The sequence below is a fragment of the Accipiter gentilis genome, chromosome 7, assembly GCF_929443795.1.
Source record: "Accipiter gentilis chromosome 7, bAccGen1.1, whole genome shotgun sequence".
Classification (NCBI taxonomy): domain Eukaryota; kingdom Metazoa; phylum Chordata; class Aves; order Accipitriformes; family Accipitridae; genus Astur; species Astur gentilis.
Genome location: NC_064886.1, coordinates 29607422 through 29620672, shown reverse-complemented (window position 1 = coordinate 29620672; position 13251 = coordinate 29607422). Strand labels below are relative to the sequence as shown.

At 35.3% G+C, this 13251-nt stretch overlaps 1 protein-coding gene across 7 annotated transcripts in view; it reads left to right on the top strand.

Moving 5' to 3' along the window:
* Positions 1–13251, top strand: part of PHKB (phosphorylase kinase regulatory subunit beta) — an 89852-nt gene that overhangs the window by 8273 nt on the left and 68328 nt on the right. For 6 of the 7 annotated variants that reach the window (XM_049805244.1, XM_049805245.1, XM_049805242.1 and 3 more), the window contains 5 exons: positions 1088–1177; positions 3338–3476; positions 6298–6397; positions 10107–10214; positions 12157–12237. In XM_049805244.1, the coding sequence (XP_049661201.1) occupies positions 1088–1177; positions 3338–3476; positions 6298–6397; positions 10107–10214; positions 12157–12237 (518 nt within the window). Of the gene's footprint in view, positions 1–1087; positions 1178–3337; positions 3477–6297; positions 6398–10106; positions 10215–12156; positions 12238–13251 lie in introns of those variants that run through there. The other variant, XM_049805248.1, reaches the window with a different exon arrangement.

Sequence of the window (13251 nt, the reverse complement as noted above, 5' to 3'; positions counted from 1 at the left end):
CAATCTCCTGTCTAATGCTTGGACATGTGCTGGGAGTGCCAAAGAGGCAACTTCAGTAGGAGCACTCTGCTGCATCCTGCCAGAACTGCTTGGCTGGCAGGGCTTCCCTGGCAATTCATTTTTCTGAGCTTTTCAGAAGGACAGCATACAGTCCGGAAAGGGGAAAAATCTCATTCTTCCTGTTATCGAATGGCTCTGTGGGAGATCTTCCCATCCAGAGCACTGAATAAAGCCGAAGTGATTTATGGAGGGAGAGCAGTATGTTACTCTTAAATCAGAAGCTGGAAATGGTTTACCCCAGTAATTTTTAAGAAATCGTGTCTTTCTGATAGGTAGCTCATTTCAGCTGTCAGGAAAACTGACTTTTCTGGTGCAAATAGGGAGGCAGTCAATATGTGGGACACTGAGAAGGAAAGATGTGGACTTGATAGCATTGTATTTCTCTGGAATATAGGTAATTTGGGGGCTTTATCTGTTGGATAGGTTGTTTAAGCTTTGGTAGTATGTGAGACCAAGCTAAGCCTTTTTTTGATTCAAGAAATGAAATCAGCTAGGCTTTTTGTGGTGGTGGGCGAAAGCAGAGTTAGGATAGGTAAGACATTAATAGTGTTGTACATGTTCACCATTTAGAGAAGGCAGGTAGGGAAGTAATTGTTAAATTTGGGCTACTTTTGTCCCTCTTCCTTCTGTTTTTCTACATATCTTTAGGAATTCTGTCTATAGCATACTTAATTTATAAGAAAAAGTTCTTAGAAAATTCTTAACATTTAATAGGCTGTCTTCAATAACTAAACTATACAGTTACGTAGCATTTGCTGGAGCTGAATATCTGCAAGGCATTGGAGATCCAGATGGAGGTCTTGTTTGTGTGGACAGGTACTGCAGAAAAAATGTGTAGAGAAATCTGTTCTCTGAGATTTTAGAAATTACAATTTTTGTTGTTTGAATTGAAATTTGATAAATTGTGCTTTTGTATAACAAACATGAAAAAATCGTATCGCAGTAATTTTTAGGAAAACTAGAATTATGAAAGTAATTCTGATCTTGACACCCCCTTTTATTTTTTTTATTTTTTTTTTTTTTTTAGGTTCAATTTATGAGCCACTTAAAAGTATTAACCTTCTAAAACCAGAGGGGGAAAGTCTGTGGGATAAATTAGATCATTATTACAGAATTGGTAAGTTAATAATTTTAATAATTGTTCCTACTACGGAAGATTTTCAGGGTAACTTACTAAAATATATACAGTTATAGTTATAACAGTAATTGGCTTTGTCTTAAAATAATATCTGCAGTCTTTAATAAGGATTTTTATTTTCTGAGAGATAAAGGGTTCTGTCATTACAATTCCTCATAAGATTCCTCTGTTAATATAATGCATGTATTTGGATATTTCATACATTGCTTGAAGAACTGTGACCTGTAAATAGTGTTCAAAATTATCATCTGCATTTGTCAAATGGTAGAATAGGTTCTAAGTTGCACCTGATGGTCTTGGATGGGGAGGGGTAAACATAATCTGCTGACAGGTTTTAATGCTTGAACTAACCCAGATATGAATTAGAATTGATATTTACATGTATTCCTACTTGAGGATAGTTTCTGAAATTTCTGCTGGGTGTTTGAAAGGCACAAAAACTGGAGGGCTGAATTACACTTCTTGCTGAAAATGAAAATCTATGTTGGAAATGCAGTCCAGCTGTAAGACTGAATTTAGAATTATTTTGGATAAAGTGGTAGCTTAGTATTGTGGCATTAGTCAGATACAGCTGAGGAAACATTTAAATGGAAAAAGCTTTCTTTTAGTACTTAAAACAGTTTGACAGGGAATCAGTGAGAAGTTAATTTTTGTAATTAATGGTGCCCTAATGTATTTTTGTGCTGAAATTTTATCTGTTAGCTAACTTATTTTGAGCCAACTTGAGTGTTTTTCTTTTCATTATGAGATCATTTTAAGTCAAAACCGTACCTGTTAAAGAAGCAATGATTTATTTTGATTGTTTTGGGGGTTGGAGGGATTGTGTTATAATAAAGTCCTGCCTGTATTCTAAAATCAGTTTTTTAATGGCTGTGCAATTGACTGTTTAAAATTTAAGTTTTAGTCAGGCAACGCTGTAAAATAGTGAACAATTTTTCCATCATTCTAAAAATGTGGGATGAGACTCCCTTCAAATCGCTTTTTGAAGTGAAATCTGTGAGTTGTGCCTGGTCTATCCATAGATGTGTTGCTTTTTGTAGACGCATTGCTTTTATCTTTCTTACAGAGGAGATCACTGTTCTGTTTACTTTTAAAGCTCGGCAGCAGCAAATCTGTGGTGGTGCTTGCTCTTTATCTGTTAGGCACTTATGTTGCAAGCAGTCTGCTGCCTCAGTAAAAATTTACTACTGAATTTATACTTCATTTTAGAATAGTCTATATTGACTTTTTCAGGTAACATTTTATCAAAGTTCTTGTTATAAGATATTAAGTCACTGAAGAATATAATGCAAAAAGCCATAAACCCCTGTAATTTTCATTTAAAATACTTAATTTCTAATACATAGACAATAAAGAGGCTTTTTAAAATTGATGCTTGATAACATTGTGGAAAAAAACTGCTTTCTTGTCTTATAATGAACAGGTTATTGTTAGAAAGGTCATTTTGAAGGACATTAAGCCCAGTTTCAATCTTGTATCTTGTAGCACACTGGTTATGATACAATTTTAGGAAAAAAAATCTGAAAGTGCAAAATATTAAAGTACAAAGTGAGTGAAAGTAATATTTAGTATTTTTTCCAATTCAGTTTTGACAACTTGAAAATTCCTGTTTTTTCTATTTTTATGTCAAGGTACTGAGTTAAATAATTGTAGTTGTCCTTTCTCATTACTTCCTCCTTCCTTTCCTCTTTTAAAAATATTGATACAATCATCTGGCCTAAGTTAAAAAATTAATTTTTATGAATTTAGAGTTCTGCAGAGTTTAACTTTAAATGGGGGGGGCAGGGGGGGTTGTGAGCAGTTGACATACTGTAGGCCCCCTCCCCCCCCCTTTTTTAATAATAGGGAAATTACTGGGTTGCATTGTAGAGATTCTGTACTGAGTGGGCTGTACTAGAACAGAGCCATATAAATAGTTTTGAATACTGAGTTTTTGTAAAAAGGTCTAATTTGACTGTAAAAACAAGGTAACAAAATTCTTTGCATGTGTCTTTCTCCTTACCTTTCTTTCTCTTGTGTTTTATGTTGTGCTTGCTCTAACAGGTTGTTCACATCTTGATTTATTCCTGAAAATCTGTGTAGAAACTGGAAGAAACATAAATGTTGTTAATACCACTTCTTCTTTTTTCCTTTTTCCAGTTAAGTCAACATTGCTGCTTCATCAAAGCCCAACCACAGGTCTGTTTCCTACAAAGACATATGGGGACAACCGAAAGGCAAAAGTACACGACAGTCTTTACTGTGCTGCATGTGCCTGGGCACTAGCCCTTGCTTACAGGTGACTAACTTCTAAACTCAGGTTTCTGCCATGTTACATTCTTTCTGTTATGGAGTTCCCCAGGAATGTTTATAAGTTGAAGCTTTATCAAAAATAGTTTTGTAAATCCATAGGGATAGTACATGTTTCCAAATATCAATAAAATACTTATGTAGCTACTTGGTTAAAAAAATGTCACTCTACTTTGGTAAGTAAGCATGTCTTCATATAATTTAATTGGTACCCATATTCTGAAACAGAGGAATTAATGCATGCTATAAAAAAAAGGTTATTGTGGCAAACTACTCATGCAATACTGCTCATTTTAAATGTAGTAGGAGAGTGCAGAGCAGAAGCACTCTTGCTACAGGTAGTAACAGTCCAGGTACTTGCTGAAGACTGAATCCTTGAATGCTGAGAAATGTGTACTTGGGAAATAGTAGTGACTATCTTGCTAGGTACAAAGGCTGGGCCATCTCAGTTGTTAGCTCTTCTTACTTTCTGTTTTGTCTCTTTCCATGGTTGACTCATTAAAGAAGCAGGCTAGGAATTTGCATGGTGTATATGACCTTAAGAACTATGGGAGAGTTACATCCCATAATAATTAATTCATAATTCCCTCTCCTTTATGTCAAATAATTATGGAAATTGCTTTCTGAGATTTAGTATTCCTTGTTTCCAACCTTGATACCCCAGCCACCCAGGAAAACACAGAGGTGATAACTGAAATGTGGTGTTTTTAAGAAAGAAGATGGTGTGCAGATATTGAATAATTTGCTCTTTTTAGTAATCAACTTCTTGTATTGAGGTAGTGATCACAATCTTGGGCAAAATTCTAGTATACTGTACAGAAGAAGGACCAGAAATAATATGAGGAGCTGCTGTTGAAGTAAAGATGATCTACTTAGCAGATAAAAAGTTCTGAGTTTCTTTTCTGTCTCCATTTATTGCGTTAGATTCTATACCCCTGACACCAATCTGAAGAAACAGTTATTAAAGTTGTCTTCTAGGAAATGTTGTTAAAAAATGATGCTTTTTGAAAGAGAAGACATAGAGAGATTTGCCTTTACTTCTGGAGATGCTGTGCCTGAGATCTAATGGGTTTCAAAATTTTGAGAAACTAGCAAAAATTATAAGGAAATTAACATTCAGAATGTGTAATGATTACTTTAATTTCTTATATTGAAATCTTTGCAGTTTTCTTTTAATTCCTCTTTCTGTTGGTGACATAAAAGCATTTGAAAACAACAAAATTTAGAAGGAAGAATGAAAGGGGCAGGGGTGATTGCTTTGAATTTTCAGCAACTCATAGAAGAGAGCATGGCATGATGTTGCCTGAGTTATTCAGTCTTTAATTTCCACTATGTAGAATCATAGAAGATGATACATGAAATTTGATGCAGGTTGAAGGAAGGGCAAAGTGGCAAGATGAAGAGTTTGTGTTACGTCCAATTATGCTCAGAACAGGGCCCTGAACTTCAGGTGCTGTGCACCAAATTTTCTTTGATGGGCAAAGGTTGATGATTGAAATTAAGCGAACGGCAAAAATCTGAAATGAGCCAAGATACAAGACTCATGTGGAAGGTTGTGATATCTACCACATGCAGATTACTGTGCTTGACTCATGCCAGTGCTGCTGTTCACTTTTATAAAAGCTGAATTTCTTGAGAGCATGTTAAGAAAACAAACACTGCTATTGTGAATAGAAGAGAAATGTTGTAACATGAAAATTTCAGGGCTTTTACATGTGCTTCTTATTGCTCTTTGGATTTATGGTAAAGTTGGGAATAAATACTAAATTCTTAACCTATTAATTTTGCATTATCTGGTTTTATTCCTTGGGTTGCTTTCCCCCCCCCTTTTTTCAACTTTGTAATTGAAAGCAAGTATATTTCTTATATCTAAGATTATTATTTAAATAGCATGATTTCTGGAGATGTATGATTTCAGAAGTTATCACTACATTCCTAATTTTCAGTGCAGGTAGCAGAACCTTAGCATAAACTACTAACATGTTAAGTATGGTAGAAAAGGATATGCTTCATTTGCAGTGTAGTTATCATCCACTTACCTGTATTCAAATTAGTAACAGCTATAAAGTGGACTGAGAAATAGTATTGAGCATATTGTGCTGTTTTGCATATTTGTATCAGAGACTTGTTGTTCTAAGTTACGAATACTTAAGAAAATATTACTTTCACCCTGAAAGGCTCAATCAAAAATTGGGAACTGGAAAAGACAGAACACATGAATGCAATGATCAAGGTTGTTTACACACTATACATTTCTTAGAGATAAAATAACTTAGGATTTGGCATTGTTTTTAATATATGTTTAGTAATATAGTAATTGTGAGTATTGTTTGATTTCAGGTATAAAAATAACAAGGTATCTTGAAACACATTTCTGGACTTTCGGAGTAGTGAACTTTCAGACTGTTGTATGCACAGCTGTAGTTTATCAACATCATCAGGAAAGTGACCTTGATAATGAATGGCAGATATTTTTTAGAGTTAAAGAGAAATTGTCTGTGTTTTGGATCTGCCAAGGAACATAGAACAGTGGCTTGCAATGTTATAATATCAGGAAGGATTTTTTTATTTTTTTTTTTAACTTTGAAATAGGAATGTTTGTGTAAGTTGCAATATAAACTAAAAAACTTTTTCTTTCTTTTTAATTAAGGAAGCATGGGCAGGGCTATAAATATGTTGATATGAGCATGGGTACCACTATAAACCAATGTTAGTTAAATACTTAATATTCCAAAGCACGAATGTGTGTTTTTCTTTTTCTCCCCCTAATGCGTTTCCACTTTGTTTTATGAGTTATCTCTCTTACCCAGGCGTATTGATGATGACAAGGGAAGGACTCACGAACTGGAGCATTCTGCTATAAAGTGTATGAGGGGAATTCTCTACTGCTATATGCGCCAGGCCGATAAGGTAAAACACTGTAGTGTGGACACAAGCACTCACTTAATTCTAAGGGATTAATTAAACTGTGAAAACTAACTTCTAAATATAGATAAAATTCAAAAGGGGAATGCAGTATTACTGGGTGGCCCAGCTAAGAACAGCTGCTTCATTATTGTCAGGTCGCAGCATTGTTTTAGGGTAGAGAAGACACAAGCCTTTTGCAAAGTAAACTGCAGGGTATACTTGAAACTTCCTTGGGTTCCTTTTGCAGTTATTTGTCCCATTTAAACATCAGACCTTTAATAATTGGGTTGGGTTTCTTTATGTCTTTTTAGCGCTTAAATGGAAAGATGTAGAATTTCTTTTATCTAAGGCTGGAGAGTTTTCTTTGCACTGTTAACTTGGTTATTGCATTTGCAGTTGTGCTTCTTACTTATGTGATTGTTTTGATTATTTTCTTGGTTTCTTTAGCAGCCACTTTCCAGTATTTTGACCTAATGTTGTAAATTCAGAAGGGCAGCAACAACAGATGAATAAGCAAAAATAAGAGTAATTTACTTATGCTATAATATGGTTGATTTATTCAGCCTGTAATCCTTTTGGGAGTATACCCTGAACATTTTTGGATATTCAGGGCTTCTTCTTACCAAAATTTAGATGTGGTGGATTAATTTTGTGTAGTGGCTAGCAGTAATTCTACAGGTAGTTAACTGTCTGTATTCCATGTGATTATTTTAAGTTTCATGCTGCTGACTTTTAACTGTATTATTAAAAACAATTCTCATGTTACCACATAACTTCCATCACTTCTAAGCACACAAACTGAAATGTAAAGTCCGTAGGCATGTGATATCAGTAATAGTAATAAGCGAATGAGGTGTATTGCCCATTGTATTTGTGCTGATGTGGTGGGGTTTTTTCAGTTTTCTTAGACTGTTTCTTTGTAGTCTGATACCTTTAATAATCTTGACCTAAATTGATCTTGTTATATTTGAGCTGTTGTTCTTCTCTTTGATATACAATGGTTTGTTTTGTGGGTGATGAGTGCAGATATGAATAATGAGTATTAAATTAACACAGGTGTCATGCTGCTGACATACTGGTTGTCAGTTTTTGCCTTGATTACTGTAAATGCTTCCTCTTCCTGCAGTAATAAACAGTCTCCAGTTCCTAACAGACATAAGTCAAACTGGACTTTATTCTGAGAGACTCCGTACATGCTGGCCTTATGTAGAAGGAAGATATTTTTTAATAATATGAATTATATATGCCCAAGGAGTGACTTGAATAGATGATGGTGTTTGTGACAGAAATTGCAGATGTTACATTCTATTGCTCATTAACATATCAGTTATGACCTAAAATGTACTGAAACTGTTCATGGACTAGAGATGGTAACTCCACAAAATAGTATTCACTTTCTTGCTTCTGGGGCACATGCTATATGCTATGTATGATTTGTTGGTAGAGAAGAATATCCCATGAAGATAAGATCACTGTTGAAAATGTTGTGAAATATGGACCACGTACTGGCAATGATGGTTAGAAAATTCAAAAACTGTTTGTTGGAGAGCACAGCATGACTTGAAGAGTTATGGAGAAGGATCATCTTCTGTTACATTCATTCTTTTCTTTGTGAATTTGTTTTCCTTTCTCTGCCCTATTGGCAGCTCTCTGACAGTCTGGATTGTTTTCTCAAATGGTTTTGTAAGCTAGCAGGCACTGTATTTTGCAATGAAAAAGGAATCAAAACTACTTTAAAACCGCGGTAGTTCTTATTTCTCTCCTTTGTTGTTAACCTCTTGTATTAGTAATTCATCTTACTGCATTCCATCTCCATCATAAGAGATTCTGTATCTTAGAGGCTCATTGTGAGGTCCAATGATAGTGTCCTTGAATAAAAAGTCACTTTAGTCTGGGGTACTATTCTTCCTATCTATGATCTTCATGTTTTCTTTTTAAGCTATCAGCTTTGCCTTCTAGTATCTGTAAACATTTCACTGTAGATCTGAATGTCACAAACTGTGCTCACCAAAATAAATCTTTGTTTTCCCATGTGCTCTTTTATACTAGATATTCCTAGCTTTTGCAGCTTTTAATCTGTTACATCATCTCCAGGTGGCAATTTCTGAACACTTTTGTAGGTCTATAACCTAGAAGGCTTAAAAATTATTATTAATAACAATAATAATTTATTTTTTTGTTTTAAAACCTTTGCCACATTGTCAAATGGTACAACAATAATTACTAAATTTTATGGATCATGATCATTAAAAATATTAAAACTATTGTTCCCAACATGAGTTTTGGGCCCTTGCGCTCCAGTAAGAGCTTTAAACTAGGAATGGTGATTGGGGGGAGAGAGTGCTCAACAGTCAAGTGAGGAAGTGGTGGGTGGAGTAGGCAAGCAAAGGGCCTGGAGTGATGTGAACAGAAGGCACATAGCATTAACTGAAGTGGAATTGTCCCAGGCATACGTGTGGAAATAAGGAGGTATCTAAGGGACAGCATTATGGAGAAGAAAGCTCTCATACCCTTTCTGGGAAACCAGCATACTTGGGTGCCTCTCAGAAATGCCCATACACTAATGCATGCGGCCTGGGGAACAAAATGGAGGAATTAGAAGTATGTATGCAGCTCCAGGGCTGTGATGTCATGGGATCACAGAGGGGTGGTAGGATAGCTCAAGTGACTGGAACACTGTGGTGGATGGATGTGGGCTCTTTAGGACAGGCCGGGAAGATGAGGAGGGCAGTTTGCCCCATATGTGAGAGAGTAGCTGGAATTCACGTAGTCTGCTAGGGAAAGGTAGTGATCCTGCTCAGAGCCTGTTGTGGTTTAACCCCAGCCAGCAACTAAGCACCACACAGCCGCTCACTCACTTCCTCCCCACCCAGTGGGATGGGGAAGAGAATCAGAAAGAAAAATGTAAAACTCACGGGTCGAGATAAGAACAGTTTAGTAGGACAGAAAGGAATAAAATGATAATAATAACAATAATGAAATGACAATACTAATAAAAGGATTGGAATATACAAAACAAGTGATACACAAAGCAATTGCTCACCACTTGCTGACGGATGCCCAGTTAGTTCCTGAGTAGAGATCCCCGTCACATGGGATGGAATACCCATTTGGGTCAGCTGTCCTGGCTGTGTCCCCTCTCAACTTCTTGTGCCCCTTGAGCCTTCTTGCTGGCTGGGGCTGAGAGGCTGAAGAATCCTTGACTTAGTATAAACACTACTTAGCAACAAGTGAAAACATCTGTGTGTTTCCAACATTCTTCTCATGCTGAACCCAAAACATAACACTATACCAGCCGAAACCAGGACAGAGCTTATGGGTCAGGATTCTATATGTGCGTTTCAGATCTCTGAATTCAAGGTAGGCGTGATATGCTTTGACATGCTTTCTGCTAAGATTTGAGCTCCAGTAAAAAGTCCAGAAGGTGAAAGTGACTAAGCATCTGTAGCTGTCTATTATGGATTTTTTTTCTACCAAACCCAAAGAGATTGAATAGATGGGTTCAATATTTGTATTCTTTATGTATACTTTGAGTATGTATGAAATAGTTTCTGATAAGTTTCAGGAACTGTTGTTTATAAGTTTTTTTTTTTTATGTAGTGGTCACACCCAGAAATTGTGAAGTAACTGAGTTATATAGTGAATTTGTGAATGCCCAACATACTGAAATTATTGACTTTGATTTTATGTTTTGCCTTTAATTCACCTTCAGGTTCAGCAATTTAAGCAAGACCCCAAACCATCTGAATGTCTTCATTCTGTTTTCAGTGCACACACTGGAGACGAGGTCTTCTCCCATAAGGAATATGGTCACCTTCAGGTAAAATATGCGTGTGTGTGTAAACAAAAGCTTGGATGATTTTAAATAATGTTATTGTTGTCTCCATTCTTTCATGTTGCAGCTGTCTGTTTAGATTTGTGTTAGATGTGTTGTACTTCATAAAACTGAGATTCCTTCTGCATCTTTGGGTGAAAAAGACTGTTTGGAAATATAACTCAGTGGTATGTTTTGGCCAGAAGGCTCTATGATAACTGGGATTTGTGGAGGTAGATGGTTGGTTGTTTATGAAGTTGCTTCTTTTTGAGACCAACAGATGGCTGTCAATAAATAATCCTGGCAAAAAAATGTTGAAGTAGTCAAAGTGAAACATTTAGTGTAATCTTACATTGAATAATATATTTTTTTATTAATGTTCCCAGCTTAATTTTTCATAGGTCTGAGCAATTTTCATTCATAGTAAAGATTTAGTGTTACACTGTCAACAGCTTTGGTTAAAAATTGTTGTTCACTATTTTCTGTAGTGGTTCCTCGTCAGATTCATTGCATAATTGATTGTTTTATTTCTTTTTTTTATTTTCCAAAGTGTTGATTTACACTTTTTTTCCCCTTCTCTTTACCTTCAGATCCTTTTTTGCATTCATGACCTTATTCTTTTGCATTCCATAACTCTATGCACTCTTTCTAGTTCAGAAATTGCTAGTGAAATTATTCAGAAGTGACAGTAGGTTGATAATTATTTAATTTAGTGGTGACAACATCACATAAATATTTTGTACAGTAAATGTGTTGAATTCAGAAAATATATATTCTGAGAAAAATTATTTGTGGGGTTATCCTAAGTTAGTATTTTGGACTTCTATGTGAGGCTTCCTGAGAATACATACCTTTTATCTGCAGGAGGATACAATAATTTTGGGGCCAGGGGAGCAGTGTATGATAGTTCAAAGTCTCTGTTTTTTGTGGCAACTCAACCCTTCCCAGAAACATGAATGCACATTCCCTTCTGTCATCAGCAAATGTCAAAAAATAGAGAGTTTTCAGCTCTGTGGAGACAACAGAAAACAGAGTAACTGAGGTAGTTCAGTTGGGAAGAATGGAATAGATTATGTAGCTGGTCTGCCATTTTTGCTGTACTTGGTGCTTTTCAGATTGTATTAAGAAACTGGAGTCAGTGGTCTTTAAATCTTTTGGAATTTTTAGAATTTGGACCTTATTTTTAATCTTCTATGTTTCAGATAATCCAATTTTTTGTTCTAGATGGTTTCACTAAGTTTCATATACTGAGGTTGTGGTTTTATAGCTCGTTCAAGCAAGTTATTGTGATGAACTTACTTTCTCTATCGAAGTTGTACAAATTCTCAATTATGCTAGAATTCTGTGTAACAAAAGCAGTTTTCTTTGATTCATTAATAAATTGACATTATGCTCATCTGTACAACTGCTGAAGGTAAATACTGTTAATAATAAATACTATGTACAGCTACAAAAGAAAATGGTTTTTCACAAATGTGATCATATCTGAATGTGGTAATTATACTTCTGTCGGCTGATAACCCTAAAATTCCAGTTAGGGATGAAGTGATTTGCTTTTTAGATATGCTGTGTACTATTCAATATGCTACTTGCCTTCTTGGTGCTCGACTTGCTAATAAATTGTCATATATGTAAACGTGAAACAGCTTGTGACTAAAGTGATGGGTCAAAGCAGTATGCCTAAGCAAAAACATTTTAATACCAGAGTTTCAATACTGCAGCCGAAGTTTTAGAGGACAGTGTTTGTGGTGTTTCTTCCTATTGATAGTTTCCACATCGTTACATCTAGCATATTGGTAGATTAGGATAATATTTTTGAAGAACCAAAACTGTGTCATAGTGGAACCATCTTTGTTAGTGAGTAATATCACATTTAGCTTGTTTGTTTATATTACTCCAATATACATAATGTTAATTTTTGTTTCCTTTCTGTCTTCAATTACTGCAGATAAATACTGTGTCGTTATTTCTCCTGTATTTGGTTGAGATGATCTCTTCGGGCCTGCAGATTATCTACAACACAGATGAGGTACAAATCGATTCCTGATGTTAAAACACATGCTTTATTAAGTTGTTTTGTTGGGTTTTTTTTCTTGGTTTTATTTAATTACCAACTGTAAAATAATTGTTCTGGAAATACACTGCAGATTTTTTCCACTTTTAATGGAAGTCAGAAAAGATAAATGGAATGAATGGATAGTGAAATAAATTAATAGCTAATAAAGTGTTAGATATGCAAAGAGTGAATGTAACATGACACTGAAAACTTGTATAGTTTCCTGCTATTTCTGAAAGGTACAAAGTCAAGAATTAAAAGGTCTATTAGGACAGTTACCTTCTAGTTATGTTGCTCTCGCTTTACACCTCATTTCAAACTGTCATTCAGTACGTTCTGTCCAGTGGAATTTCAATATAATACATAATAGAGTTAATTTTCTGGAAAGCTGAAGGACTTTCTTCAAATACTTATGAACCTATGGGTGTTAAGAAGTTTTGCTGGATCTTTAATTGAAAATAAACCAATTTTATATCATGGTAAGAGATGTTTGTAAGATTGTCAACTGTTCTGTAGATAAGATAATAACAGCCACCATGGCCTTGACTTGAGGACAAGTCATGTCAGGACAATCTGCTGTCCTGCTCTAAAATGAGGTTATGTTTTGAGACAGGAATAGAAAGCATAGATAATTTCCACCCCCCCACACCCCCCCGCCCCGATTTTCTTAATCTGGGTTTGTTTGAATTTACTCTGGTCTGTGTAATAGTCGCTGGTATATGGCCTTAAAAAGCTTAAATGCACTTATAGTACTACCATTTTAAAAAAAAGGGAGATTTTTCCAGTAATAGTATATTTGCATTATATTTCTAGAACATACATCTTCATTAATGCTTTTTCTTTAGATAATGAGAAAGCTAAGTGATGCAACATGTCTCCTTTCTTGCTTAATTAGATCATATGATAGGTCTATATTATTTTCTCTGAATAGCCTTTATGTCTGTGAGGAGGCAAATAGATATAATTATGTATTTATTTAGCTTGACT